The sequence below is a fragment of the Styela clava genome, chromosome 6 (assembly GCF_964204865.1).
Source record: "Styela clava chromosome 6, kaStyClav1.hap1.2, whole genome shotgun sequence".
NCBI classification, from domain to species: Eukaryota; Metazoa; Chordata; class Ascidiacea; order Stolidobranchia; family Styelidae; genus Styela; species Styela clava.
This window is the reverse complement of record NC_135255.1, coordinates 19,050,368-19,076,991: the sequence shown is the minus strand read 5'-3', so window position 1 is coordinate 19,076,991 and position 26,624 is coordinate 19,050,368. Positions and strand designations below refer to the sequence as shown.

Sequence of the window (26,624 nt, the reverse complement as noted above, 5' to 3'; positions counted from 1 at the left end):
ATTTCCCACGATTTTTATCCCGGGGAGAGGAAAGCCGATAAGACGACTTGATCAGGCGATTCCGTAGTATGTGTACCAAGATGGCCGACACCTGAACATAGTAGGTGTACCAGGTTAGGGTTAGGCCATAATTTTATTCCAATTTTCCTTATTTTAGTTCTATTACGAGTTCGATGACCAGCCAAGTGACTCCCGTGGTATTTGTATCTGAAATTATGACCTAACCCTAACCTGGTACACATACTACGTTCCGGTGTACCCCTGATTATATGGCAAACCACGGCCGCTCGTCCGGTTACCAATCCATGCCGGATTAGTTGACCAGGTATTTGTTTCAGATGCACGGACCGGGTGGTAGGAGGAGCAGTGGCGGGCCAGCGATTACGTGAACGACACTACGGCGGCGAGGATCCCAGAAATCCTCTCAACATAATTATCATCCGCGAGATTCGAACCTGCGAACCAACGTGGAGGATTAGCGCATCATCAAACTATAAAAACAGCGTCGTTTTTGTATTTATTTTGCGTATTAACCTGTATGGCAGGCCTGGGCAAGTTGCGGCCCGCGGGCCACATCCGGCCCGCTGCAACTTTTCATCCGGCCCGCGAGCAGGCTTCTAGATTTAGACAATTTCTTCTTTATTTACATATAAAATTTACTTTAACTGTGAACAAACGGAATTTTTATGATAATGAAAAAGTCAGTAATAACGTTCGACTATTTTTTTTTTAAATTGCTGATTGTTTTTGTCAGCTCGAGGTGGACTCCTCAAATCACAAATTTCCTTCAACATATATATGTCTTGTATACGGAACTATCGAACGATTGAGAAAAACGAGTTATTATATAACCATCGGCAACGAGATGCTAAAGATAAATAAAGGAGTGAATCGACAAGCACCTTAAATCTAGATTTAGAAGGTCCTTGACAGGTTAGAAACGCTGTTGTAAAATTTGGAAACTGAAAAATTTCTGGTGACACGACACACATTTTAATTGAGTGGCTTTCGTGCGCGCGATGTACCTTTTAAACAATTCCAAAACTATCGACGGCGCCTGATATATGAGGTATTTAATTAAATAAATAATTAAATAAAAATTACGAAAAAAGCTGGGGTGTGAAGTATTTCGTACTAAGTAAAGTAAATAACTGACCACAATCGACAGGGTCGTAGCCAGAGGGTGATTTTGGGCGCCGGAACCCTTCCCCCCCTTTTGAAAATTTCTGGCTACGCTCCTACCAGTCGAATCTTAACACGAGTCACCCTTCTCATACTCTCTGTCGTTATATCGAATCCTCTCTCCCGCTATAAGAGGAAATTAAGCTATCTCTTCTCCTCCTATCCCCCTGCCTTTAGTTGCGCTTCGAATTAAAATTAATCAAGTGAGCGCTCAGTACATGTTATCGTAAAATATGTAATATATCGCTAAGCGCCAGTTTTTTTATTTGGATTTTTTAAATTTTCCTCTTTCTTATCATATTCGCTTGATAACGTAAGCAAACACATTTGCGAAAATGTAAGTAATTTTGTTTACCAGTCGTCCAGAACGATCCCACACGAAACAGAAAAATGTGTGATTTACGGCAATTTAAAAATAAATCGATATCGAAGTAAATATGATGCTGATTTAATATGAGACAAGAACTCAAATTTCAGGAAATTAGTTTATTGCTTCAAACCGAAAGCATAAAACGGAATGTATTTAATTTTACGTGTTGTCATGGAGATTGTAAATAATTGACATATCGTCAATATATCCAACACAAAAAATGAAATTGCTATATTTAGAATATTAAAGTAAATATCATGATAGAAGAAATGGGGTAATGTAACACGAAAAATGTGAGGATCAGCCTGGCCGTGTTATATTTATTCATGCTAATATGATTTCGTAATTGTTTGAGGTCATCTGCTGCTGAAAAATGGTGTCGCTGACTCAAGGACTTTTATATTCTTTTCGCGACCCATTGCGGTTGAAACACTGTACGTTTTTTCGATGAATTTATTTATTTTTTGTTCATATGTACCATGTTCGTTGCACGTCGAAAATACGGGAAAATACATACAATCTTATACAGGTGTCGCTGACTCGATGACTGTCACAGTTCTTCACTTGTATGAATTCTTTTGTGCATAATTACATTTTTTTACGATTGTCATTATACACGTTTGTCAATTTTTCGTGCTTTAATTTTTGTGTTGATTCTTGCATAATAGAAATAAATTATCTGAATCTTATTCTTTCGTTGGTGATAATAGAAGCAAAAATTTTCTACAACTCAAAAATCATTACATTTACTTAACGTTTTTAACCGTCTATTTAGGAAAGCTCGCTTCTGTCGGATCTTTTGTACAAAGTTCCCGCCAACGCTTAAAATAAGAGAATTAGTAGGCCTAATCATCCAGTTAGGGTTAAAACTGCAGATAGCGCCTAATTTTTAAATCTTTTCTAACCCCACCTAGATATAATAACAAGTATAAGTTTATTTCGACGCCATAATCAGCAATAGACGATAACATAATAGATAAAAACAAAAAATAAAAGTAACTGATTATAAAATCGGGAAAGAAAACAAAACCTCAAGTAAAGTTTGAAACGTACAGAGTTTAGATGGAAAGGTATTGATAAAAGAAGTAGTACGTGTTCGCTCACCCAATTACTAATATGGTATTTTTAAAACGTAGCGGGGGTATTTTTCTGTAGATGAGTATGTTCGTTATAAAATTTGATTTTTATAAATTTCGGACCTGGGAATGGAATGTGGGGTAGATAGTAAATAAATGTTGGATGTAAATGTCTCTTATCGCTTCAAACGAAAATTATTTATTTTTCCTTGTTGTCATAGATATTGTAAATATATTTAACATATATAAGGTAAATATTTATCACAGAAACCGAAATTTCTATATTTAGAATTAGTAAAATAAACAGCATGTGATTGATGGGGTTGTACAACACTAGAATAGGATCACTAAATATGGTTAAGCTGTTTTATTGGTTAAGATTTCGGAGATGATTTCGAAATCGGAGTTTCCCCGGTTTTGGGTCCCAGGATCCCAACCCCAGTAACCCGAAGCATGGTAAAACCAGTTTCTAGTGGGCTGGGACACGGACTACACGCTGTGGGTCACGACAAGATAACGCTGTCTCGGTGACTTTTTTTCCCATGGTCACATTCAGGTTTAGATATTTATTTCGTCACGCAAGAATCAATATAAAACCAAAAGAAAAATATAGTTAACTAAAAAAGGAGTAACATTGATTCACAGCAATTGGCGCGGGGTCGCGAAAGACTCAATGAGGCATTCAGTCTGCAACAGCTTGTTGCTGTATTACAGCAGCAAATATAGCAATAAAGCAACACGATAAAAAAAATTATCTTTAAAATACAGAATCATAAAAAAACAACATAAGATTCGAAATAAATTTTAATAATTCTTATATTTCTCAGATATTGCTTTTACTATGTGTGGAACAAATACAAAACAGTCTCTAGGCTTTGATTTTCGTGTAATGTCTTTGGGCAGGGCGTATTTCATCATCTCTCGACATTCGCCTTTGTACGCTTACCGTACACTAAAAAATAGTACTCTTACGCCAACTAACGTATACAAAACTCTCCGTTTACTCAAGATGTGAACGATGACCTCATTTGATTGATATGTTTATATCACGTGACTAGGTCACAAGAGGATTTGTATTTTCTTTACTTTTTCCGATTTACTAAGCACAGTTCGTTTCTTAGGTTCTGTGAGTTCGATTCGTGGACTCATTAACAGAAATGTTTTGAATTTAGATAGGTAAAAGGGGCGTAAGCTTTTAATAATGAAATTGGATACTTAGTCACGGTGTCAGATATGCACGCTGGCGTTTCATTACAGAAACAGTAATATCGCACGCTGAATGTCAGCATGTTGATATTAATTATTGATAAGGTCGTAGACTGAGGTAATCCCGCGATACACGAGGGAGAAGGCTAAAATGTAATTGCTTCATTTTATATAAATATGAGGTAATGGAACGCTTGCAATCTGGTTTACAGAAATTTTATCTGGATTGCACTGACAGCCCTGTCGTGTCTGAGTTTTGTTCTCTATTTTTAAACTCTCTTCTATCTGTGTCACAGTTTAGGTTTTGTTACTGTGTGTAGATAAATCGGAAAACTCAAGATTTGCAATTGGTCGTTTATTGTGATGCATCTCTACACTCAAACACTTAAAACAGCAATAATAACAGCAATAATAACAGCCGACGTCCAGCTTTTTCCACGAGACTGCGAGAAGAGATCAAGAAATATATTTTTTCCCGCACGCTCTGAGTCGCAAATAAATTATACATAATTTTGGTTTAGTAATCTAAATTAATCACGACTTGAGATGGCTGTCACATGGCCAAATGTTTTTTTTTTGAAAACTCTCGAATGCTGCCATAAAATCAGATTATTTTTCAGAGGAATCCAATGGTGACGTTTTCAGATTGCTCTTCCTTTTAGTTCTTCGAATCTGAGAACTGTGCCGTACTGTAATATGAAACAGTAAAAGAGCCAGGATTGGTCAAAATTTAAGATAGACTTTCCCAACTAATACATTGCGGAACAGGAAAATAATGCAAAACAGAATTGTCTTTGTTTTTCTGAGTTTTTTCTGTTCGGTATGTTTTGGTTGTTTTCAGTAGATAGTGATTAGTGAGGCAAGTTTAAACCAGGAAGAAGTGCCCACACCATCTATCATTTTTCAACCATACGTTTTATTATTTGTGATTCATTCAGTAATCATAAACACCGTTAACCGTTTAATAACAATACTTTTTTCTTATCAATGCAGGTATTATTAGTTTATTATATAAACTATTATATTTGTGCATTAACGAAATGCAAATATTTGGTGTATGAAAAAAATAATACTGTATGTCTTCAAAATCGACAAAGAGAAAAAGACATTTTGACTGTTTATTTCGCCAAGAAGAGGCCTTCCTGAAATTATCGAAGTTGCTTTCTATCTGGTTAATACAGTTTTTCTGAGAATGTAGTTGGGTTCCCAAAAATTAAAACCCAATAGTTACAGATTTTGAAATTCCAGTAGTGGCTCACAATTTATCTTCTGAGAGATTGATCACTTTGAAAATGGAGATGTCAGATACAGAGTCTGGACAGCAAAGGTTTTCTCTTAGAGGATGGAGATTTTGGATTCGACCTGTTGTTATTGTAGTCTATTCTCTACTTTTTCTGGTAACTGTACCATTGGTTGCTGTATATCTTGAAAAAAGCCAAGAATCGCCTAAAACGGAAGCGTGGTTGATCGCTGGGGTTTTTGTACTTTTCACTGTACCTATATCACTATGGACTATCCTACAGCACTTGATATATTACACCCAACCGGAGTTACAGAAACACATTATACGGATCTTATGGATGGTTCCGATATATTCAATCGACTCTTGGGTGGCGATTATTTACCCACCAAGTGCAATTTACCTCGACACATTACGAGAATGCTACGAAGCTTATGTTGTTTATAACTTCATGGCGTATTTGTTGAATTACCTTACAAGAGAGTATGAACTTGCAGGGACATTAGGAGCAAAATCTCAACAGAAGCACCTTGTGCCTTTCTGTTGCTTTCCTGTGTGGCCAATGGGAGGAATATTTATCGAACGATGTAAACAAGGAGTGTTACAATACACTATTCTTCGACCGATAACAACTTTAATTGCTTTGATTTGCGAGTTAGCCGGACGTTATCACGAAGGCGACTTCAGTCCTGCCTATGCTTGGGTCTGGATCGTTTTTATCAACAATGCGTCACAAATTTGGGCGATGTATTGCTTAGTTTTGTTTTATTACGCAACAAAAGAAGAACTGAAGCCTATCAAACCTGTGGGAAAATTTTTGTGCGTTAAATTAGTTGTTTTTGCTTCATTCTGGCAAGCTGTCGCGATTGCTATCGTTGTGTTTGTGATTCCTTTCAAGCAGAAATGGGGTTGGGTAACACGTGATGAAATGGCAAACGGTTTACAAGACTTTATTATCTGCATTGAAATGTTGATCGCGGCAGTCGCGCATCACTTCACTTTTTCGTATAAACCATTTATTATACAAGGACACAATGTTCCATGGTATCGATCTTTTCGAAGCATGCTGGACGTTTCTGACGTTCGTCAAGATATTGCCGAACAAGTTCGAGAAGTCGGGCAGCGTGTTATCCCGAAACAAGCACCTTGGAAACGCCGACAGAAAAATGGCTTTACGGATGACAGTGAAAAATATGATGAATTGTCATCCTTAATCACGCCATCATCTTCAGATGGTGAAATGGCGAATATTTTAGGGTACGGAGAACGCCCTTCGTATTCATCTCATGGCAGGGTGCAAGACAATCATACAGATGCATATGACAATGTAGAAAGAGACAGTGACAGGTAGTGCTGTTATAAAATGACTATATATAGGGGGTTCCATGAAGTCTTAACAATTTTTTTAAATTGCAATTGGATTTTACCGATACCATATATTGTTTTGGCCCTCGCAGTTGTATTAAATGAAGTAAAAACACTTAAACAATTACTGATTAAAAAACAACAAACCTGGTTGAGATATTTTGAGAACTGACTTACTAAAAAAATTGTAATTGGAAAAGGACTTTATAGACACCCTGTATTTCATATTTATGCATAGGTCACACCCAGGGGTGGATTCAGGGGGTCCCAACTTATGCGGACTCTTTCTTAGAATGTCATCATAATTAGCAAATCATGATTTTCGGAGCTAGAGTTTGGGCATGGTTTTCTGAAATATGAGAATCTGTTGTTAGTGAGTTAATACAAAAAAAACAATGTACAGAAAATTCCGAATCTCATTATCGAATTAGTGAATTTTTGTTAAATTGTATGTTGTGATACTTGCTGTATATTCTGTGTTACAAAAATGTTTTTGTGTGTGAACCATCATTTTTATATGAATCATATTCTGTATCCTGATAGCGCCATTTGCTAAAAGTTTTCCATTATTTAGGTGTCATTTCTTCACACACAGCTTTGGTTCCTCGCTGCTTCCCTTCCCTGGTGCAACTGTGTGTTTACTTTTATTTCTTATTTTGTTTACGATCGGTTTTTATATGAATCATACTTTGTATGATTGATTACCAAGTTTTTGTAGTAAGTTTCCCATCATTTGTCACTTTTTGATAACCATTCTTGGTTTCCCACGGCTTCTCTTTCCAGGTTCAACTGTATTTTTCCATTTTCTTCTTATTTTGTGTAGGATTGGTTTTTATTGACTGGGAAAAATAAAAATGATATCAAAATCATCACTTGATATTAGCTGTCTTATCGTCTTTTCTCACTCCAGGATAAATATGAAAATTTAATCCGAAACATTCAAGTTGGGACTTCCATAATCATACCATGTTTCCCCGAAAATAAGACAGGGTCTCATTTCAATTTTCTTTCAAAAAATAACACTAGAGCTTATTTTTGAAGTATGTCTTTTATTTCATCAAAAACAAAATTTCAAAGTAGAGAATTACGAGATTTATAAATATACAAAATATGAAATTTCATTTACTAATAAATAACACATTTTTTATTAAAATAAACTGCTAAGTCCTATTTTAAGGGAGAGCGTTTATTAGAATCATTTTTAAAATTCAGGCTAGGTCTTATTTTTAGGAAAACATGGTATCAATGGTGACCGTACATTTGAACCCATGCGTATATCCACGGGTTCAATCTATATGCGGGTGCTAAAACCCATGGGTTAGGGTTAGTATGGGTTTAACTATCCGTGAAACAAAAAAAATTCCATAGGTGCAATAGCATACAGGTGCAATTGTCATGGGTTCAAATGTACGTGGGTTCAAATGTAATGGAACCGGTATCAATGCATATTAATTGAATAAGAGGTTAACTAATCCCATATCAGGCATGTAATGGTAAACGGACAAGAACATTGATCTGACATATGGTTAAGCCATTTTATCTGCTTCCCCTCCGCAGGATAAATATATCATCTTATCATCAATCACTCTACACACATATTGCATTTATCATTAGTAATAGTGTTCTTGAATTAAAAAAATCCTTTTATTTTTATTCCTTATCATATCAACATTTTTTGTACGAAGCGAGGGCCATTAACGGCCCACTTGAAAGCAGTCTTCAGACGAACGACCTATTTGAAGCTCATTAAGCACTTTCAAAATCACCTGAATTCTATTTTAAGTTAAATATAAGTGGCTGGATAGTCGCCATTTTTTTTAAAGGAATTTTGTTAGAACCTTTATAGCTATATTCATATTTTTTTCAAATTATACTCTTTACTTTAAAATATAGTTTAATATATAATACCATACCGTATGAATTTTTCAAAAGTGTATAGTTTTGGAAATATTGGATTTTTTTTCTATGGTAAATTTTCTTACCTACACTCTGGACAGGCTGAAAGAGCCATCAATTTGGAAAAAGGTGGTATTTCATGTTTGGTATTGAAGTCTAACTTAACAGTAATTGTATATGTAGGAATTATCAATGAGTATAATTTACTATTTTAAATACATTCTATATATTTTGTACAAATCCCCTGCCTGCAATGCAAAAATGTGAGATTTTTGAAAAAAATTTAAAATTACATTTTAAAATTATCCGTTTGGGGTTAGAAGTGATTTGAATATCCAGCACAATCTTAAATCCTAACCCTAATCGGATAATTACTATTTTTATTTTATTTAGAGCTTGGGCACGGGTGGCTTTTTGGCGCTGGCTATGTGCAAAAGATCTACGAGCTTACCTAATTAGGAATCAATCAAGTGTAGGCTTTAATGGTTCATGTGGAAAGTTTCTAATCCTTGGCTGTAGCATCTGTTTGACCTGTTCTAATCTTTATTGTTGCCTGGTACTTATTGATGTAATAAGTTGTTAATACGGTGCTAAAGTAAACTTGTAACCTGGGCTAAACAATGCAACCGTTAAGGCAGAAGAGCGCTCGAGCGCATATATATACACATTAGATATATATATACATATTAGTTTAGACAATGACTCATTAGCATTGCGTTTGTACTTTAACTTTTTTCAGCTCGGCTGCTCTCGATATCGAGCAGTTGCTTCTGCTGTGATGCAAGATGTTTTTGCTATGAATTAAATTTTTATTGGGATAGATAAATTTTTTTTGGCTTTCTTGCCCCAAACTTTTAGATCAAATCCTAATTTTTACAGTCTTCCTGAACAAAATGTCTGGACAAGCAGCCAGTGATATGTAGGATTGAAATCTTTCTGGTTTCCGGAAACTTCACTATTCCGAATACTTTTGGAGGAAATAGTTTTAAAAATATCGAATTATATTGAATGCTTTTATAGAGTCTTGTTCAGGGTAAAGATATGAAATACCGTCATAGAAAAAATTTGCCTTGGAATTTTTATATTGATCGATTCTGTGTCGTTTGCTCAGATCCGTCGTTAACTTCTACTCTGAAAGTCTTGAAAAATTAATGAAATGTAAATATCATTTGTTTTCTGCAGAAAATCTGAAGGAACAAAAATTAAAAATTCATTAGAAATCGAGCAAATTCATATCAAAAAGGTGGAGAAGGCCAAAAAGTGAGAAAATCTCTTTGGAAATCAATTTATTGATTCTCTGTTAACATATTGTCAATAATAAGCGAAAAATTCTCGATTTTATTTTCTGAAAATCACGGACTCTAAATGAGGAAACTGAAATTATTACAAAAATCCAGAACTTTGTATTTCCAAATGTATTCAAGCATACAATTCATTTTCAAATCCCATTTCATAGTGTCGAAATAAGTGCAAAAATCTCTCCAATAATTGATCCATTAGTATTGTGTTAACACAGTGTAAAGAAAAAGCAACAAACTGGGGCGACACAAATATCACCTACATGTTGAATCCATTGCCAGACCAATATATTTTCTCACACATTCATATTTTTTTTACTCTGAACACGGCTATACACAAGCCAGTAGTTCTCGGGAGACTGATTTTTTTCCCGATCAATATTATCTATCCAATTTATTACACCCTAGTTGAGGTGGTGGGCATGGGACTCGAACCCGGGACGTGTAATCTGCGATAAAGTCTAATGCTTTTACCTCTAGGCCACTAATCTATCAAATACAGGATAGTCCAAAAATAGGTCAACAGTTCTTAAATTAATAAATTTGGATAACTGGTAACCTACTTTTGGTTCACCATGTATATTGATAATTTGCCGTAAATCCTCTTAAATTCTCTGAATAAATTTCTGAATAGGAATTAGCATAATTAGTTTGTGTAATATTGATTTTTTACAGCCGTGTACGTCTGTATTGATCTGGTATAATGGTTATATGATTTAATGATCGTACTGTTATTGCATTGGGGAGGTGGTTTTTACGGTTCCCGTACATTTCAACCCACGACAATTGTACCTGCATACTATTGCACCTATGGACATTTTTTTTTGTTTTGCGGATATTTGAACCCATACTAACCCTAACCCATGGGTTTTAGCACCCTCATATAGATTGATCCCGCGGATATACACATGGGTTCAAATGTACGGTCACTGGTTTTTACCTTTCGTCTGAGTGGAACCCAATGAAACATTCCAATAGGCATTCTTCCATATCACACATCAAATTTTTGTGTGATAAATAAAAATATCATTTTCAACGTAAATTATTTGTCAACTTTTCAATTCCCAATCGTTGTGTATTTTTGTTACTATATCAGCTTCTTCATTTTTGCTTTCAAATTTTATTTTTTGTATCCGTAGACGATCACCATTACTACACCATGTTATATTCAACTATGCTCCCATCCTTACATTTCTTCTTATTCTGTGGGTTCAATAACTTAATGGTCAGAGCATTGAACTGTTATGTTGGCATCAAGGTCCAAGGCAGTGGTTCTCAAACTTTTTAAGCCAAGCCTCCTTTTTAGAATTTGTTAAGTTATGCGCCCCACCTCAAAAATAACTAGCTAACAATAAGCTACAAATAACAGATAGTAAGGCAAAAGTATGTCATATTCAAAAAATACGTTGAAAATATGTGGGTGAAACATAAATATGCCAAATAAAGTGAGCAAGATCAAATATTTATGTTCACGCCCCCTAAGAAAAATTGTCTACGCCCTCTTGTTGGGCCCGCCCATCGTTTGAGAACCACTGGGTAAGGCTTTTATTTCAATCCCCATACGACACCTATCCCAGCATCAGCATGTAATAAGTTAGATTCTGGTTTTTCAAAAAGAGCAGTAGCTGCTTGTCTTTAGCCTTGGTGGGAATGGAATTCCCCAAAAGAATACACTGTTATGCATTAACAGCTGCTATCTAGAGTCTATTAGATATGGAGTATGAAAAAAGCTAAAAGTACAATACAGCTCTTTTGAATAGACAATTCGGCAAATGCACTCCAATACAGGCTCTAACATAAAGATTGCATTAATTATTACAGTTTCCAGTTCATTTCACAGAAGGAACCTTTTTCAAAAGAGCTCTTTCTGTACCTTTTTTATCTGCCTATGATTTATTTTATCTTTGATATACTTTGATGTTGTCTCATCATTTTTCTTGCTCTTTATATTGTAAGCATCATTGTTTCAACATCCTTGCCAATATTTCATTATTTTCGTACGTGAAGAGTTTATTATGAAAAAGGCAGCAAACAATAGTTTTTCAATGACTTGCAAGAAGTTTTGACTGCAAACTCTAAGGAAATCAAACTTGGTGACTTGGTGTACATGCGCCTCCTTTAATAGACTGTTAAAAATACTTGGTAAACTTAAACATTTTGTGAGTTTCGATTTGACTCTGATGAAAACACGCCAACACCAACAGCTGTGCTGATGCTACCGTATTTCTATAACAATTTGCTCAAAGTTCTTCACAAACTTATCTGAACCAGGGGTGCGCAACGCGTGGTCCGTGGGCCCAAGCTATTTAGTGTGGCCCTTTCTTGCTATTGTCGCTTCGTTTCATCCTTCACTATTTGCCCATTGCTGTTATTACTGTAACTCGTTGTGTGCGTGGAAAAACTACATTTTTGTGCAACTCAGCCAGATGTCTGACTTCGATAATATGGCCCACCGACAAAAAATGTTTCACACTCTTGATCTGAAGTAATGATAAATTGATATCATGATGCATTAGTCTTTTTTATGTTTCGTTCCAATTTAGTTCAAAAATTTGTGTATTCCACCTATTGTGAACATAAAACTGTTTTTATTATTTTGTTAAGAAAAAATTTTCTCAAAACTGTTTCTGGTGAAAGTCAACTTTTGAAATAATCCAAATTTTATCGTAGTCTGGGAATATTGAAAGGATATTTTAAGAGTGTTTGGGAGGACAGTATAAAATTTTCAAGATATCCACCAACATAATTTAGACAAAGTTTTGAAAAGTTGTTATTGTGACGAACAACAATTTTATTCCGCCTTCTAGTCGTCACGCTTACTGGTGTAGTGGGCATTACATTTGAATGTGTATTGCATTTATATATATCAATTATGTATTAGATCAATAATTTTTTCCTCATTTAACACAGACTGGATTGATTTTCTGAATTGTTATAGTTTTGGCAAAAAATATTTTTTCTGGACCAATCGCTTTCAAAATGTTAGAAGTCAAGTTTATTGCTATTACTGTACAAATCTTTTCTATGCTCTGCTATTTCACTCCAAAATTTACTGATTTTATAGTTATCCATAATTCGTGTATTCCCAAAATGTCGTTTATATCCATATTTACAGTAAATAAGGACAAATTTTTTGCACATTTATCTTGTTTATACAGTTCCAACGTCTTATTTTTGTTTTTCCTATATTTCGCACTTATTGTTGTTTTTTGGCCAACCATAGTTTAGTCTAAGATTATCTCAGATGTTTCATTCATGCTTTTGCAACTGGGTAACTATTTTCATACCAGACATGGACTGGTAACCAAACGATAGGCATTGGTTCGACATGTGTTCAAGGATTTTTTGGCTTCTCTCTCTCACAAGATAGATTGAAAAAATACTTTTCTTACCTATATTAAAATATTCTACACATATATCATTGTAGGCTGAATATTGCAATTACATTATAAGAACAAGAGAGCTATGCTCAAATATATGGACACGTAGCGCCACCCGATGGCAATAATTTTGATGACGTCATAGCCTTCTGGAGAAAGATTTTTTAAAAATGGAGACTGTGACAAATAACAATAACAAAATTTTGAAACGATCGTTATGTCCACTTCGTGTCCAATAATGTTTCTAAAATATCAATTGATTTTTTCTAATTTGGAATACGTAACGAATGGTTGGCCGTGATCAAGACTCAACATTACAAATCCTAAAACGAGAATATTCCAAATTTTTCATAAAATTGAGCGCTTACTATATCTTGTCTCACCTATATATCAGGGCTTCCCAAACTAGGGGTCGCAAAGAGACAACACCTATTTTACACATATATATTGTACTTTTGATTGAAAACACAATTATTAAATCTCAAGATTTTGAAAGAATGCATAGGATCTGAGAAGGGATGAACATTACAGGGGTTGGGTAAAAGTTTGGGAAGCCGCCAACCGAACAACCGAAATATTCATCTGTATATTTGTTGTCTGTTCTTCATTTCATAAAATACTGTGATCGTCAACAAATTGTTGTGAATAAAATGATTTTGTCATCTCAGTGTTTTTTATTCAATTAAGAATGTTGGTAATGGGTAAGGAAAATCGTACCCTAACCTGGTACACATACTACAACAGACGGAAGTACCAATTCCATCCCAATTTCACTCACGCCACCGATTAATTCACTATGATTTAGTTTTATTACAAATCATTTGAAAAGGCAATTTGGTACATGAATTCGGCAAAACAATTGAAGCACAAAAGTTACCAGAAGATATCGTATAAAAATGTAGAACAAATCTTGCGTCCATTGGATAAACACAAATTACTGGTAGCCAATAGATACGTCTTGGTCCAAATTGCTGTGCCATGTCGTTTGAAAGAGTCGAAATTGTAGACATAAATAGGCCTTGGTTTACCAGAGGCCAAAATTTAATAAGCTGAAGGGGGCTGAAGGGGGTATCTAGAACAGGGCTACTTAACTGGCGGCAGACCGCACCTAAATCTTTATTTTGAATCGTTAACCCCACTTTTAAAGTTTCATTTTATTTAGAGATTCAAATATCTATGAAAAGAACTTAACGCTATGAATAACAATCTTGATAATCATTAGTCGGCCGAGAAAGTGCGTGTTTAAAGATGTCGAAATATAATTTCTGGAGAGACCGGAACCAAATAATTTTGAAGTTCTGTATGCGGATCTTCGGTAAAAATAGTTGAGTAGCCCTGATCTTGAACACACAAAAAAAGTTCAGCAGGCATGCGGGTCATGGTTTGGGAACCACTGCCTATATCATAAATTTTCAGATGCATGAATAATCTAAAGCCAACTAGTGAAAAAATAGGCGACAGTTAGTCAAGCAGCCAAAGCCTTGAAGTAAGCATTAAGCGAGTTGGACAAACATTGTGGTGTAGTCTGATGAATTTTGAGTGTTAACTCCTAATAAATTTTTATCAAAAATGTTCATACTCCAAAATACGACCATCACTGCTGATGGAAGCGGCAGTCAAACGCCCAACCTTGGTTTTGAATTGGTTTCAGTTTTACGATCAATTCTCATCAAAACATTGAGTCTGTATCAGTATGAACAGCATTACTGAAAAATCCAACCAAGGCCTTCTTGAGATAGTCAATTCAAGTCGCTGAGTAATTGGTTTTGACCGCATATTACCGGCTCTGCGATCATTCTTCGTCATCAGAAGCTCTTTTGATTCCGCCAAATACTTGATCAGGAACGGCTCGTTTTTTAATGGAAATATCTGGCAACCCTTCCTCATCATCACTGGCATCTAGATCTATCTCATCTGGATTCTCAGTGACAACCTGAATATAAAAAAGGAAAAAAATTAATTAAGTTTCAAATTTTTTGAATTAGAGTTAAATTGCATTAGAACAAAAAGAATTTAACTCGAAGAAGGTTTCCAGACGCCCAAAAACAGGATTTCTTCAGAGAATGAATATTATGGGTAATATCAAATTTGGTCTTATATTCCCATACCCTCCGTGGACTGGTAGCCGGACGAAAGACCAATATACATCCGCCCTAACTCAAAAAGGTGGAAATAGTGTTCTAAGAATCGGATAAATAGGACAACATTTTGGAGACATCGACTGTCAGTTGGTTACCGCTTTCTCAACTTCCAAAGTCTGGTTAAATATACCCGTACCTAACTTGGACTGGTGACCGGACAAGAGGCTGTGGTTCACCATATGATTAACCTGTTCTATCTACTTTTCTCCACCAGGATAAGTATGAAAATCCTAATTAGGATGTTGTGGTGGCCTGGTTGTTGGCATTGCAGACTACATATATCAAGTCCAATACCACGCCCACAATCTCACCCTAGATGTAATAAATTTGGTACTCCCGTAGTGTGTGTACCAGATTAGGGTTAGGCCATAATTTCATTCCAATTTATCTCACTTTAGTTCTATTACAAGTTCAGGACTGTCCGTGTGTGTTAGCCAAGTGAATATACCCCCTACCCATAGGTTTCAGTCCCTTTACACAACTTGCTGTAAAGTAGGCGAACAAAATTAGTTCCCTCCATATTGGTACACATAATTCTGGAGCGACGTAAATTGAGTAAGCAATATTAAAACGGAAAGATTCTGGCCCCTCCAAATGCTAGTAGCTCCTTAGACATCGTCAGATATCAGTAGCTGCTTGCATAGCATCTTATTCGGAACGATAGGTGTTAATGAATGTCAAATAGAAAATTCGCAAACCTGTTCTGAAGCAGGATTCTGTGTGTTATCGCTTCTAACAAATAGAATTCCTTTCTTGGGCTGAACTTTTTCCTTCTGAGCACTGGCAGCCTGAGCTTTGGCTTCGAGAAGTTTCATTTCATCAGTTCCCGGATCACCAGGTGCAAGATCGGCCGAGGTACCTGGAAGAATAACAAATCGGGAAATTTGAATTTTTTTCTGTGTTGCTGTCAACAAAATTGATCCCCCTTATTCTAATCAGGAGGAATAGAAATGTGCCAAAATCAGTTTTTAAACCAGGGGCCAAAAATTTCGCCCACCTAGACTGGCGGGCCATGCAAGTGTGGCGTAAATATTTACAGTGTTACAAAATCTAATTTGATGAATTGCAATAAAAAATTTCAAAAATAAAAATATACCATACAAAAATATCATCATTTGGGTGTGACTACTTATTAAGTACTGAAATCTAAATCCAAATTAAAGAGTGCAACTACCTGAGTAATGGATTATGGGTTCACCAGGGTGTAACAACTTTGGGACTTACAACAGGACTCATTGTTTTCCACTTTTGCTTTTGTAGTGCTGTAAATATTGTTCATAAAATGTAACTTTTTCGTCACACTTACGTGGCCCGCCAGTTTTTTCCCCCTGGTCTTAAGACCATATCTACCCCTGCTGTAGATCCTCAGATAACAGAGCCTTATGATGATAAAAAATACTATCAATACCTGTAGTGTTGGAAGCAGCAGCCAGCATTTGAGCCGACATGAAGTTGACTTGAGTATTATAGGTTGCTTGAACGCTTCGTTTGATTCGTAACATTTCACGAACTGTGTCTTCATTTCCGTGTTTTACTTCGAAAGTTTTCCACGTCTGCCAGAATTCAGCTGTGGTTCTGAAAATAAAATAAGTAAAATGAAGAATTAATTATAAGTAAAATTAATAAAAAATTACGGTATATAAAATTCGATTTATCCATGTGTTTATATACAACTATTTGGGTAGAGATTTCTCGCAACCTTTTTGTCCACAAACTGTTGGTTTAGGATTTTATGCTTGATGGGGATAAATCTGAGTGTTGACAAAGGCCACACTAAATGGCATGGCGAGGGACGCAAGTCGGCCGATGCACACCCCTGTCCCTGGACATGCCAATTTTACGAAAAATACTAAAAAAAGTACAGCGAAGTTTACTTGGCAGGCTGGATTGTGGCCCACGAGTCGCATGTTGCACACCTCTGATTTACGAATAATTGATAAGTTGGTTTCTGACATCTACGAGGGTACATTGGGTGGTATGGAAAATCACACTCACCTTGGATCACACATCTGAGAGCAGAAAGCATAAATCGCTCTTGCTCTGTCAATTTCACCCAGTTTCTGTTCAAGGTCAGCAAATCGGAGACAAACATCTCTCGCTTGAGCATCTTCGAGTGATTCGATAGCACGTTGGTATATCGGCCTTGTATGGGTAACTCCGTATATTTCGGCTACACGCTTAATATAAATATTAAACATATCATATTTTTCTTCTGGTAAAACGGCCTTCGTAGCTTTTTCGTAGACTGCCATTGCGTGTCTTGATAACCCATGTTCTTCTTCAAGCTTGGCGTATAAGAGATACAAATTTTTTGCGAACTTGGGGGGACATCCGTCTAAAGCTTGCTCAAAAAGATCTCTAGCGCGCTCTAGTTTCTTTCCACCATACCTTGCAATGAATTTAGTCAAATATGTATTCCAAAGATCGAAAACGTTTGGCCATTTAAACATCCCGACACCTCGTTCATAAGCCTTAAAAGCCTCTTCAAAATAATGATTGTCCTCCAAAAACATTCCGTAATTGATAATAATTTGCGGAGTGGAGATTCGGAGATCCAAGATACGATCATAAACAGCTTTACAAGTATGGAAGGTCCCGAAACTCTCTTCTAAATCAGCGTACATGGACCAGAGTTTCAATGATTTGTATACTCTATTTTGGACTGGTTCGGTATGGTCGAAATATCCAGCGCGTTTAGGTGGCATTGCAGTCGCTCGTTTCATTAAATTGATTGCGCCATCAAAATTCTCGTGTCGTAGTTCCATTTCAGCCCACTCACACCACACGGTGGCCAGATCTTCAACGCCTTTGTAAGACACGAGGACCGCTTTTCCAAAAATTGTACGAGCGTCGTCAATTTGATCATGCTTTTCATAGAATTTAGCGAAGGAAACCCAGAGATTAGAAATCTTTCCAACGGATTTTGGTATTTCTATTGTCTGTATAGCTTCTGTGTATGTATTGATGACCTGTGCTAAGTTATCTTCGTAAAGCTCGACTCGTTTAAGCCATTCGTTTACATTGTGTGGATTCTGCCTCAAGAGGACGCTATTGAGAAGTAATGGACGTCTCGTAATTAAATGTTCGAACCTTGCGAGTCGTAATTCAATATCAATGTCATCTTCTTCATTCTGTTCCTCTTCAGCCGCCTCTTCCATTTTCGAACTAATAACGGACTCTTCAAATTGAGCGTACGCATCGAAAATTTGTGTAAAATCACGGACAGTGGTCACAGTTTCTATTGCTTCTTCGTAAATCTCTCTCGCTCGTTCAAAAAGTCCGCTTCTGATGTAATAATCAGCTAAAGCGCACCAAAGTTGTCCTAATTGGTCAGTGAAACGTTTTAAACCACCACGAATAATTGCCTCGACTTTTAGCGAATGTACTTTATCAGGATTCTTTGAAATGAGTTCACATAACTCATGCCAAAGTAAATGATTCGTCTTTCCATGTTTCGACGCAAAACTCTCGTCGTTAACAATTTCCGCAAGTTTTGTAGCTGCCTCATCGTAACGATCGATCGATATTAAATATTCCACGTAGTCTTCACTTTCTTCTGGAATGAGTTTCAGCATTCGACGAAAAACTCGAACTGCTGTTTCATGAATGGGATATTTTTTCACAAATTCAATATACAACGGCCAAATCCGATCATGCTGCGTCACTGGAAGAGCTTCAAGGCAGCGATCAAAAGTACGACGCGTTCTCGTCAGACATCTTTGATCCACAAGAAATTTACAATAATCTATCCAAATCCGGGGCATTTTGTGCATAAAAACTAACGCTCGTTCATGTGCGTTATTAACTTCTTCAAACATTGAGTCCGTAGGACATCGACCTTTAACCTGGCTTCGTCTGATTCGTAGATAGTTGTACCATAACTTATAGCTTCCAGGAAGTTCTTTCAAAGCTCTCTCATAGACCATGTTGAGCTGCTTATAAGGTGCATTTTCTTTGTGATCAATGTACCTAAAAAAAATAAATAACTTAGGACTTTCGCATATAAAGCATTCAGAGTCGGGGTGGGCTTTCTTTTACTATAATACTATCCTTATATTCAATAGACTTGGTTACTGGGCCACAGATTCAAAACTCAATATGAAACCATGAATAAAGAACAGTTTATTCACAAATAACTGTTGTCGATAACAATCGTTGCCTGCTTGTTCACCTGATGTGAAGCAATACGTATTTGTTGCAGGGAATAACATTGGAAGATCAGCAAGCAACATGGGTATAGACAGAATAATTGGATTTCAGCAGTGGCGCAGATAGGCGGGTTACAGTGTCAAAATCGCTCTGCAGAGATGCTGAATTTTCAGAATGGCATGAATTTGGATGGGTGAGTTTGAGGTATAAGTGGGTCGTTTTGCACATTATATCCAGGTGCGGATAATACATAGAGAATTGGGTTGTAAAGTCACAGATATTTGCCATCTGTCTTTAATCGTTTCAGACCTTAATCTTTCAGTAAATTTGTACGCTAAGGAAATTATCGCAAGCGACAAACAATCTTCCAAGCTAAGGTGTACTTTATACTTCGGTTTCCAGTGGATCATATTCATTAACGACTAATAACCCTCCAGGTGTAACATCTGGGTGGTATTGACTAATGTAAAATTACATAGAGCATACACAACAACTTGATAGTGAAAATAAAAGTTTAGCAAAGTCCATGTTCTGATCATTGAACACAAACCTGAGTCGGGGGGGTTTAGTTGTTGAAGCGTTACACTTCAAGTTGAAATCAGGAGTTCAAATTCCATAGTCACCTCACCCTGCTAGGCCACGGTTGAGTAAGGTTTTTGAACCAGAGGTCAAAAATTTTGCCAACCAAGACTTGGGGGCCATGTAAGAATGACATTAAAAGTTACATTTTATAAACAGAATTTTATTTACAGTGTTACAAAAGCAAAAATGTAAACAATGAGCTTCGTGACAAAACCAAATTTTATCGCAATCTCGACAAATTTCCGAGGTATTTTTTCCTAAAACATCAAAATACAAATTTAGTTTGGTTGTGGCAGCATCAGATTGAATTCGCCGTTGTTTGCCCATGTCATGTCTAGGCAATGTCGAGCCAGAAAGATTCCGGCTCTTTTGATCAATAGTAGATCCCGACCTAGCAGTGGGCGCTTATGTATAGCCTAATTCTAAATATGTGATTAAAAAACCAACGAGAATATCGGTTGGAAACCGAATACTTATCGATCGATAGTTAGGGGATCCCCCAAAACAGACACTGCAGTTTTCATCCGCTTCATCCGCTCGTGTAACTTGCGCACTGCGCGTCGCACACACACACTCGGCGGGTCTCAAAATCCTCTCGCTTTACAAAAATCTAGATCACTTAATCAATAATTGATTGATAACTCGCTAATTATACGACATAATTCGCCCAAAATCAATAGGAATCTGGTCCGAGATAAGATGAATGCACATGCAAAATCTGGAGCAGATTCAATCTCGCTTTCGTGAGATATCGCGCGCATCTAACAGACACACACACACACAGACAGACAGACATACATACAAATACCTATCAATATACTTACCGATCTTAAGATCGATAAGTAATAAATAAACCTACCTCAGCCAGCATTTGACAGAGAATGGATTGCGCAATATCTCTTCTTCATAAGGTAGGTCATCTTCTTCCAAGACCAGCTCATCCACAGATGGCATATTCTTATTCTACAATAGGTCTAACGGTACAGAATTCTAAAAGATAAAAATAGGAACACATAGTTTTAGAGTTTAAATGATGAAGATGATTCCAAAACATAAAGAATGTATTATCAGGAATTCAGTCCTTCCTATGGGTTAAAGACTATAAGATAAAAAAAGACGGCATGAATACCTTCACACAATATTTTGAGCATTAGCATATATCGATACTCATTTTACAGAACAGTTCATTAATAAAGACGCTCCATTTTGGGATGAAATATATTTTGCCACAAACATTAAATAAGATATTTGGTTCTAGGGTTAGATTGAAATCAAATCGTACTGGAGTTTACTAGCAGTCGTGAAAGCGAAACTTCAAACAAAGCAAAATTTTATTCAAACCTGGGTCCAGCCAACTTTTGTACGATTTATTAATCAAAACCTTATCAACAAAAAAAGTAACATATAGCAGCACTTTCACTGTTACACTGATTTAATGTCTCAATGATTCCCACCAGAGGACGAAGTTGGAATCATACTAAACCAGGTCCCAAACAAAAGATAGACAGGATCTTCATGGGATCCTACCACTACCACAAATTAAAATTTTTGTCATGAAGTCAGTTCTCAATATTTTGTATTTGTTACAAGACTTTATAAGCACCATGTACTGCACCACAGCAGAAAATACTGTGGCATTGGTTCCCAACCACGGGCCTGTGGCTCCCTAAGGAAGCCACAGAGCAGTTGGAGAGGGGCCACATTGCTAGCCGCAAAACTCATTTCAGTTTTACTAAATGAAAAACCCTGTTCTTCTTTTTAATAGCTTGATAAGCTTATTTCACAGGGTCTTTTCACTTCGTTGAGCATGAATTGTTTGAACATTTAATAGGCTTTGGAATCTGCCAATCAAAATAACACTTTGAATCCCACTGGAATGATAAACAGGGGGGCAATGAGTGCTAAAAGCGCCACGAGCCATAAATGTTGGGAAACACTGTTATCGTCAATTATGCACCTTATGTGCACCTCAGAACCTTAAGCACACAAGTAACATATAGCAGCACTTTCACTGTTATACCACATGTAATGCCTCAATGATGACAAAAGATTATAAAGTCCAGTTGCAATTTCAAAACTTCGTTATGAAGTCAGTTGCCAATGTTTTCTAATTGTAACAAGACTCTATGAATCCCATGCACTCTAGCATCACAGATTAAAATACTATGGTATCACAGTTCTTAACGCAATTCTGCCATTTCTTTTGACAGCAAAATTAAAGTTAACCACATTGTCTAAAGCTTCTTCAATTTTTTCTTCCAAATTTTCCTCGCTAATCCAATTTTCAGATTCGTCTATCGCTGTCAAAACTTCTTGCTCATATTTAGCAAGTTTATGTTCGAATTTTTTTTCTAATAAACTGACTTTCTGGCTCAATTGTTGTTCTTGGTTTTCCAATATTCGATCGAGTTTTTGTTCTCGTTTTTCCCGCATTTCTTTGTTATGAGCTTCATTATACGCCATACATTTTTCATGGTGGCTTTGTTCATCGAAACTATTTTTTGAGACAGTTTTTGATTCCTTTTTAGCTTCGTTTATCAATATTTCTTCTTGGAAAGCAGCAGCTATTGATCTCAGCATTTCATTATAAGATTTATAGATTAATTCACTTTTCTTTACATCATGTTCCGTAGGTCTCGGTTTATTAAAATATATCCCTGCTTTTGAAGGTGCTCGACGTGGTAGTAACCACTTCGGCTTGCGGTATCGGACTTGTTCAAGAAGTGGTAAATGAAGTTTCGTTTCAAGCATGGAAGGCTTATAAAAAACTCGGCTCAGAATATTGCTTCGTACCAGAGCCATTCTATAGAAACTGCAGTTGAAGGTATCTGTTGTAAATCAATTACGGTATCTATACATATCTAAACCGGTATGAACTGGAATATTTTAAAAGAAGCGATGCAAAATCAGAGTCCAATAACTTTCCATTATTATTTTGAATGCCTGTAACAAAATAATCTGGTCTTGAGTAGTTTCATACCTCAAGTACTTATAGTTGGCATAGGGTAACAATTTTTGGGGTTAGAACTGACATATGCCAAGTACTTGAAGTACGAAACTACACTAGACACGAATAATCTCAACTTCACCAAAGTGCATAAGTGTGAAAATTCTAATACCGGTATCATCACTTTTCATAACTGGTTCAGTGTTTAGAAAATGATCATTATACATATATAATAAGGAATTTCAGTTAAATCGGGTGAGTGAGTCATGTTACTATGATTTGTAATAGTAGAAATGTTGCCTACAACACAGACAACATCAGAACATGAACATGGAATCACTACCGGTATTCAGTTATTTGAATGACTGAATGACACCGACTGACTGAACTGGAATATAAATATAGGATTTCGTGCTAATTGTTATGAATGCGCAATACGTTGACCACCGCAACCTTGATTACGATACCGTACCCTGTGTTAGTTCGCAGGTTTGAATCTAGTGAAAGATGATACCGGTAATGAACGAGTGGGTTGCTAAGAGTTCTTGCAGTTTTGCCGCCGTGCCGGTACCGGTACTGCGTAAGGTCTTGCAACAACGTACCTATTGTAGTGCTCACTCGTTGGCTTTCTTCACTCCATAACGAATCTAAAACGTTATCCCAACGCAGCATTCACAGAAGTAAATAACCCCGAGAAACCTTTTATTGTCGAACTCAATTCCAGAGCAATTCCGGCATGGAATTATTCAATTGTATTTTTCACATGCTGAAGCACCAAATAAAATGTTAGTGGGGTCATAGGTCAAAAAAATTCATCTCCAACACTTCAAAGTTTTTCCTTCGTTAAGTCAGTTGACTCATAGAAAAAAATTACAGGATTTACCGACTACGTTGACAGTAGTAACAGGTAGTATTGCTGAAATTCAACAAATATTGGGATTCCAGTGGCGACGAGATAGGGTGATAGTTATTTATGAGTATGAGTTTATTTTGATTTTCCCGTAAAAAAACCTACACAAAACAATGAACTCACAGAAGATTGGGAAACTAACAAAACCTTTATCAAGATTTGAAAACACGTGAAATATATATGCCAGTTTACCAATATTACCCACGTAAACATACATTTGCTTTGGGTTTCGAATACTTAACAGATGAGTTACACGAACGTGAAGCATAATGCGACAGTGAAGAACAAAATTATTTTTAGGGAACAGAGCGATGACAAGCGTATTTTTAACGTCAGTGTGATGCGCCAAACCTCCAGTCCGGTGTTTAAAATTCTATTTCAGTTAACTGTTCAGACTTTTAACTATTCCTAAACAGTATGAGCACCTCGCAATCTGACTTTTGTACAGACTGAATAGTGTACAATATGCGATGTAGATATGTAGTGTCATATCTACGTAAAATGGGTCTTTTGACAAAGTTTAAAAATGCGCTCCTTCGATCGTTGATTGACAACTTTCAACGATAGTTATTGGATTGAGATACTTGTGTTTTATTAAGTATAAATACGTTTTTAAATTATTTCCAATTCGGGATTATTTTATTGAACCATTTAACCTTTAAAACTTTTTGAGCCTCATGGATATTCATTTTATGACACGCGTTGTTCGCTTCGCACAAGCTAGCTGTTAGAGCAGTGTTTCCCAACTTGAGTCCGCGGAGCGGTTGAATAAGTCCACAACGAGCCAAAAATTCAATGCGTGCCGCAAACGTTTTTGCGCAAATTAACTATCAGCCAAGTTACGATTTACGTTAGAATTTACATAAAACATGAAAAGCAAGTTTATTCACATAACATTAATCGAGTCATTTTCGTGTACATTACCCTTTACATCGATTTAATTGTCTACTTCCGCCATCGTAATTAAAGCTGAAGCTTAGCGAAAAAATGCTAATCGACGTAACAAAGGCATATGAATGTCCGCGGTTCACCGTGAAATAGGGCATCCTGAATTTACTGGAAACTATTCTATACAGCAATATGTGAATTTTCATTTTTTTCCTGGAAGTGAGAAAAGTTGATAAGCCAGTTCAATCATATGACTGGAGAATTAGTTATTCAGTTCGAATTTAGATAGGATTGAAATATTTCACCCGGGAGAGGAAAGCCGATAAGATGGTTTACGACCGTGTGTCGTCCGATTACCACTCCGTTTCGGGTAAGACATGATATTAGTCAGCTAGGTATTTCTTTCAGATGCTTGGAATTGATGGTCGAAGAAGCCGCAACCGACCAGCGGTTACGTGAACAACCCTACCGCGGTGAGGAGTCCGACAATCCTATCTCACATAAATATCCCAACGGTATTCGAACCTGCGAACCCACGTACAGCAATCAGAGGTACGATGACGAGCGTATTCCTAACACTCAGAATGATGCGCCACTGGTTATTTGTTTCAGATGCCTGGCCTTGATGGTGTAGAAAGCCGCAACCGACTATCGGTTACATGAACCACCCTACGGGGGGGAGGACTTTGGTATTCCCAGCATAAATGATTATTCGTTGGCGGGAACCAGCGAACCGCAGCCGGGTAGTCCAACCGCTCAGCACGATGATATCTTTTGATAAAAAATATGTACGTGAAGTAGGCACCCGCCTGTATATAAATCATTGTTTAAATAGTCCCCTTTTTGTTTGAACTTGCGCTAGTTTGTTTATTTATACATATTATCTTATCATCATCCTTTTAGATTAGAGTTGACGCCATGATAATTTTTTCATATTTTTTCTTTTTCTTGCTCTATATATATCCACTTGTGTCCTTTCCATATCATGCCCTGATGAAGTTTTTCTGTATAGAAATTCGAAACGTCGGCAAATTACATCGTTTTGCTAACACCGGTTGTGCTTCATTTATTATCAACATGAGTTTACCTGGTGGCAATCACGCACTACAATATTGTTGTTGTGCGAAACTTAATGAAGTTGCCCTTACCATCTCTCTATTGTAGTGAAATGTTATTATTCCCTTGTTTACGAGTTATTCTACAGCTTCGTTATTTTAGCGCTCTGTAGGTATCATCGTGGGTGATATGATGGCGGTGGTTCTGAACATTGCAAATAAACAAATTTACGAATTAGCAGATTCAGATAATATTTCCTGTCAAGCTGGAACTTTCCGATATATTTTGTTTTCGTAATGTACTGATTCTCTTTAAAAAAAATTTCCGCAATTTTATTTTATTTATTCATTATTTGACGAACGCTTCACGATTGTTCGCGTCATCCTTGCGTGCGGCCCATATTTTTGTTTCATTTTCAGAAAGCGCATTCATAACTTTCCCAATGTCAAAGGTCAGATCGACATCCATTGTGTTGTGATTTGCGGCATTTTGGGGAGCGCAAAAGTGGTAATAAAGGCTTTTTTTGTTCGCGCTGGGATATATTAGAAAGTCTTCGTTTTGTCAAAAAATTCACATCGTTTATTTATTGGTTTTATACGAACCTATACCATAAATTGCTACCGACATGGTACCGGGACCGTCGTAACCATACGGTACCGGTACTGTACGTTCACGGCACACGTACGGTACCGGTACCGTACGTAAGTTTTACAAAGTCTGGATGGATTACAATGCCGCAATGGGCTATCTGACTAAAAAAAGGAACAGTATTCAGGTATTTGAAACAGACAGAATATAAGATGGAAGGTATTGCCAAAAGAAGTGGTACGTATTCACTCACAGATAGGGTATTAATAAAATCAGAAAAAAGAGAGTACGGTAAGTTTAGATAAGCTTAAGATAAATTATATGGTAACCAAACAAATAAATAGGTAGTC

At 36.5% G+C, this 26,624-nt stretch overlaps 3 protein-coding genes across 3 annotated transcripts; 1 reads left to right on the top strand and 2 right to left on the bottom strand.

Moving 5' to 3' along the window:
• The first annotated feature begins 4,852 nt into the window (after positions 1-4,852).
• On the top strand, positions 4,853-11,024 carry LOC120331530 (transmembrane protein 184C-like). The gene has a single exon (XM_039398616.2). It carries the CDS (start codon positions 5,127-5,129, stop codon positions 6,423-6,425), a length of 1,299 nt encoding a protein of 432 aa, XP_039254550.2. The 5' UTR covers positions 4,853-5,126; the 3' UTR covers positions 6,426-11,024.
• Positions 11,025-13,815: 2,791 nt separating this feature from the next.
• Positions 13,816-20,880, bottom strand: LOC120328520 (pre-mRNA-splicing factor SYF1-like). The gene is made up of 5 exons (XM_078113850.1): positions 20,745-20,880; positions 17,150-19,123; positions 16,563-16,729; positions 15,853-16,013; positions 13,816-14,946 (listed from the first exon to the last, which is right to left on the bottom strand). Exons 1-5 carry the CDS (start codon positions 20,837-20,839, stop codon positions 14,806-14,808), a joined length of 2,538 nt encoding a protein of 845 aa, XP_077969976.1. The 5' UTR covers positions 20,840-20,880; the 3' UTR covers positions 13,816-14,805.
• LOC120330812 (small ribosomal subunit protein mS26-like) lies at positions 20,874-22,830 on the bottom strand. Its single transcript, XM_039397756.2, has one exon. The coding sequence runs from the start codon at positions 22,685-22,687 to the stop codon at positions 22,049-22,051; it is 639 nt and encodes a 212-aa protein (XP_039253690.2). The 5' UTR covers positions 22,688-22,830; the 3' UTR covers positions 20,874-22,048.
• Between the last annotated feature and the right edge of the window lie 3,794 nt (positions 22,831-26,624).

Excerpts from the sequence above, each read along its gene's own strand:
- LOC120331530 (XM_039398616.2), top strand. The coding sequence starts at position 5,127 with ATGGAGATGTCAGATACAGAGTCTGGACAGCAAAGGTTTTCTCTTAGA.
- LOC120328520 (XM_078113850.1), bottom strand. The coding sequence starts at position 20,839 with ATGCCATCTGTGGATGAGCTGGTCTTGGAAGAAGATGACCTACCTTAT. Across the intron at positions 16,730-17,149 it reads TCTCAGATGTGTGATCCAAG|AACCACAGCTGAATTCTGGC; the intron begins GTGAGTGTGATT and ends TTTTATTTTCAG. Across the intron at positions 14,947-15,852 it reads AGAATCCTGCTTCAGAACAG|GTTGTCACTGAGAATCCAGA; the intron begins GTTTGCGAATTT and ends TTTTATATTCAG.
- LOC120330812 (XM_039397756.2), bottom strand. The coding sequence starts at position 22,687 with ATGGCTCTGGTACGAAGCAATATTCTGAGCCGAGTTTTTTATAAGCCT.